Source organism: Lagopus leucura, unplaced genomic scaffold (genome assembly GCF_019238085.1).
Source record: "Lagopus leucura isolate 7727_CA_CO unplaced genomic scaffold, USGS_WTPT01 29053-0_obj-0_obj, whole genome shotgun sequence".
NCBI classification, from domain to species: Eukaryota; Metazoa; Chordata; class Aves; order Galliformes; family Phasianidae; genus Lagopus; species Lagopus leucura.
The window spans coordinates 1-1612 of NW_024964654.1; the positions used below are offsets into that span (position 1 = coordinate 1).

At 66.9% G+C, this 1612-nt stretch overlaps 1 protein-coding gene across 1 annotated transcript; it reads left to right on the forward strand.

The window, feature by feature from the left end:
* Nucleotides 1-438: 438 nt before the first annotated feature.
* On the forward strand, nt 439-1507 carry LOC122191800 (glutamate receptor ionotropic, NMDA 2D-like; the record flags this gene model as incomplete). The annotated part of the gene is made up of 2 exons (XM_042892195.1): nt 439-724; nt 1284-1507. Coding segments are annotated over exons 1-2 (510 nt in total), but the record flags the coding sequence as incomplete, so codon positions are not given.
* Between the last annotated feature and the right edge of the window lie 105 nt (nt 1508-1612).

The window sequence follows — 1612 nt, forward strand, 5'->3', positions numbered from 1 at the left end:
GGGGCGTGGTCAAATTGGTGTGTGGGCGTGGAGTGAGAATGAAAGATGCCGTCAAAGCAGGGGGGGAGGGGGCGTGGCTAACGGGGCGTGGGCAGAGGGTGGGCGTGGCTAAATGGTGGGTGTGGTCTGGATATGGATATGATGAATGGGCGTGTCCAAAGAGCGGTGGGCGTGTCCTAAGAGCGGTGGGCGGGGCTTAGTGCCGGCTCTCCTCCGATTGGTCGGCTGCTTGCCGTGATGGGCGGGGCTTGTGCCTGCGGGGCGTGGCCTGCGAGCTGTGGGCGTGTCTTAGTGCCTGCTGTCTGCCATTAATTGACTTTACTTCACGGTGGGTGGGGTTAAGTGCGAGTGGGTGGGGCATACGCCCCAGGGGCGTGGCCTTGGAGTGGGGGGGGCGTGGTCTGCGTGTGGTGGGCGTGGCTTATGTCTCACTCCCCTATGGGTCGGGTTCTCTCCGCGGTGGGCGGGGTTAAGTGCGAGTGGGCGGGGTTTGTCTCCGATGAGGCGTGGCCTGCGAGCAGTGGGCGTGTCCTCAGGAGGTTGGACGCCTTCATTTACGATGCGGCGGTGCTGAACTACATGGCGAGGAAGGACGAGGGCTGCAAGCTGGTGACCATCGGGGCAGGGAAGGTGTTTGCCAGCACCGGGTACGGCCTGGGCCTGCAGAAAGGCTCGCGATGGAAACGGGCCATGGACCTGGCGCTGCTGCAGCTGCTGGGGGACGGTGAGGGGGGCGGGGGGAGCGTGGGGGGGTGATGGGGTCCTGGGGGGAAATGGGGTCATGGGGGGCATAGGGGGTCATAGGAGGACCTTTGGGGTCATGGGGGGATACGGGGTCATGGGGGGGTGTTGGGGTCGTGACACAGCACTGGGGCAATGGGGTGACCCAGCCATGGGATGACCCAGTGATGGGGTGACTCAGGTGTGGGGCGATGGGTGACACAGCATTGGGGCAATGGGGTGACACAGCCATGGGGTGACACAGCCATGGGGCGATGGGGTGACCCAGGTGGGTCGATGGGGTGACCCAGCAATGGGGTGACACAGCTGTGGGGCAATGGGGTGACCCAGTGATGGGGTGACACAGCGATGGGGTGACCCAACCATGGGGTGATGGGGTGACCCAGCCATGGGGTGACACAGCCATGGGGTGACCCAGCCATGGGGCAATGGGGTGACCCAGCCATGGGGTGACCCGGCCATGGGGTGACCCAGCCATGGGGTGACCCAGCCATGGGGCGAGGCAGCCGTGGGGCGCTGTGGTGACGCGGTGCCGCCCGCAGACGAGCTGGAGCTGCTGGAGCGGCTGTGGCTGTCGGGGATTTGCCACCAGGAGCGCAGCGAGGCGGTGAGCAGCAAGCTGGACATCGACAACATGGCGGGCGTCTTCTACATGCTGCTCGTGGCCATGGGGCTCAGCCTCATCGCCTTCGGCGCCGAGCACCTCGTGCACCGCCGCCTGCGGGGCCGCCTGCGGGGACACGGGGGGCTGCTGGCGCTCAGCAGGGTGAGTGGGGGGCCGGGGGGGGGCGGTGGGGTTGTAGGGGAGCAAGAGCGGAAGACCGTAGTGTAGGGAAAGGGTGGGGGGGGGGGGGGGGGGGGGGGGGGGGGG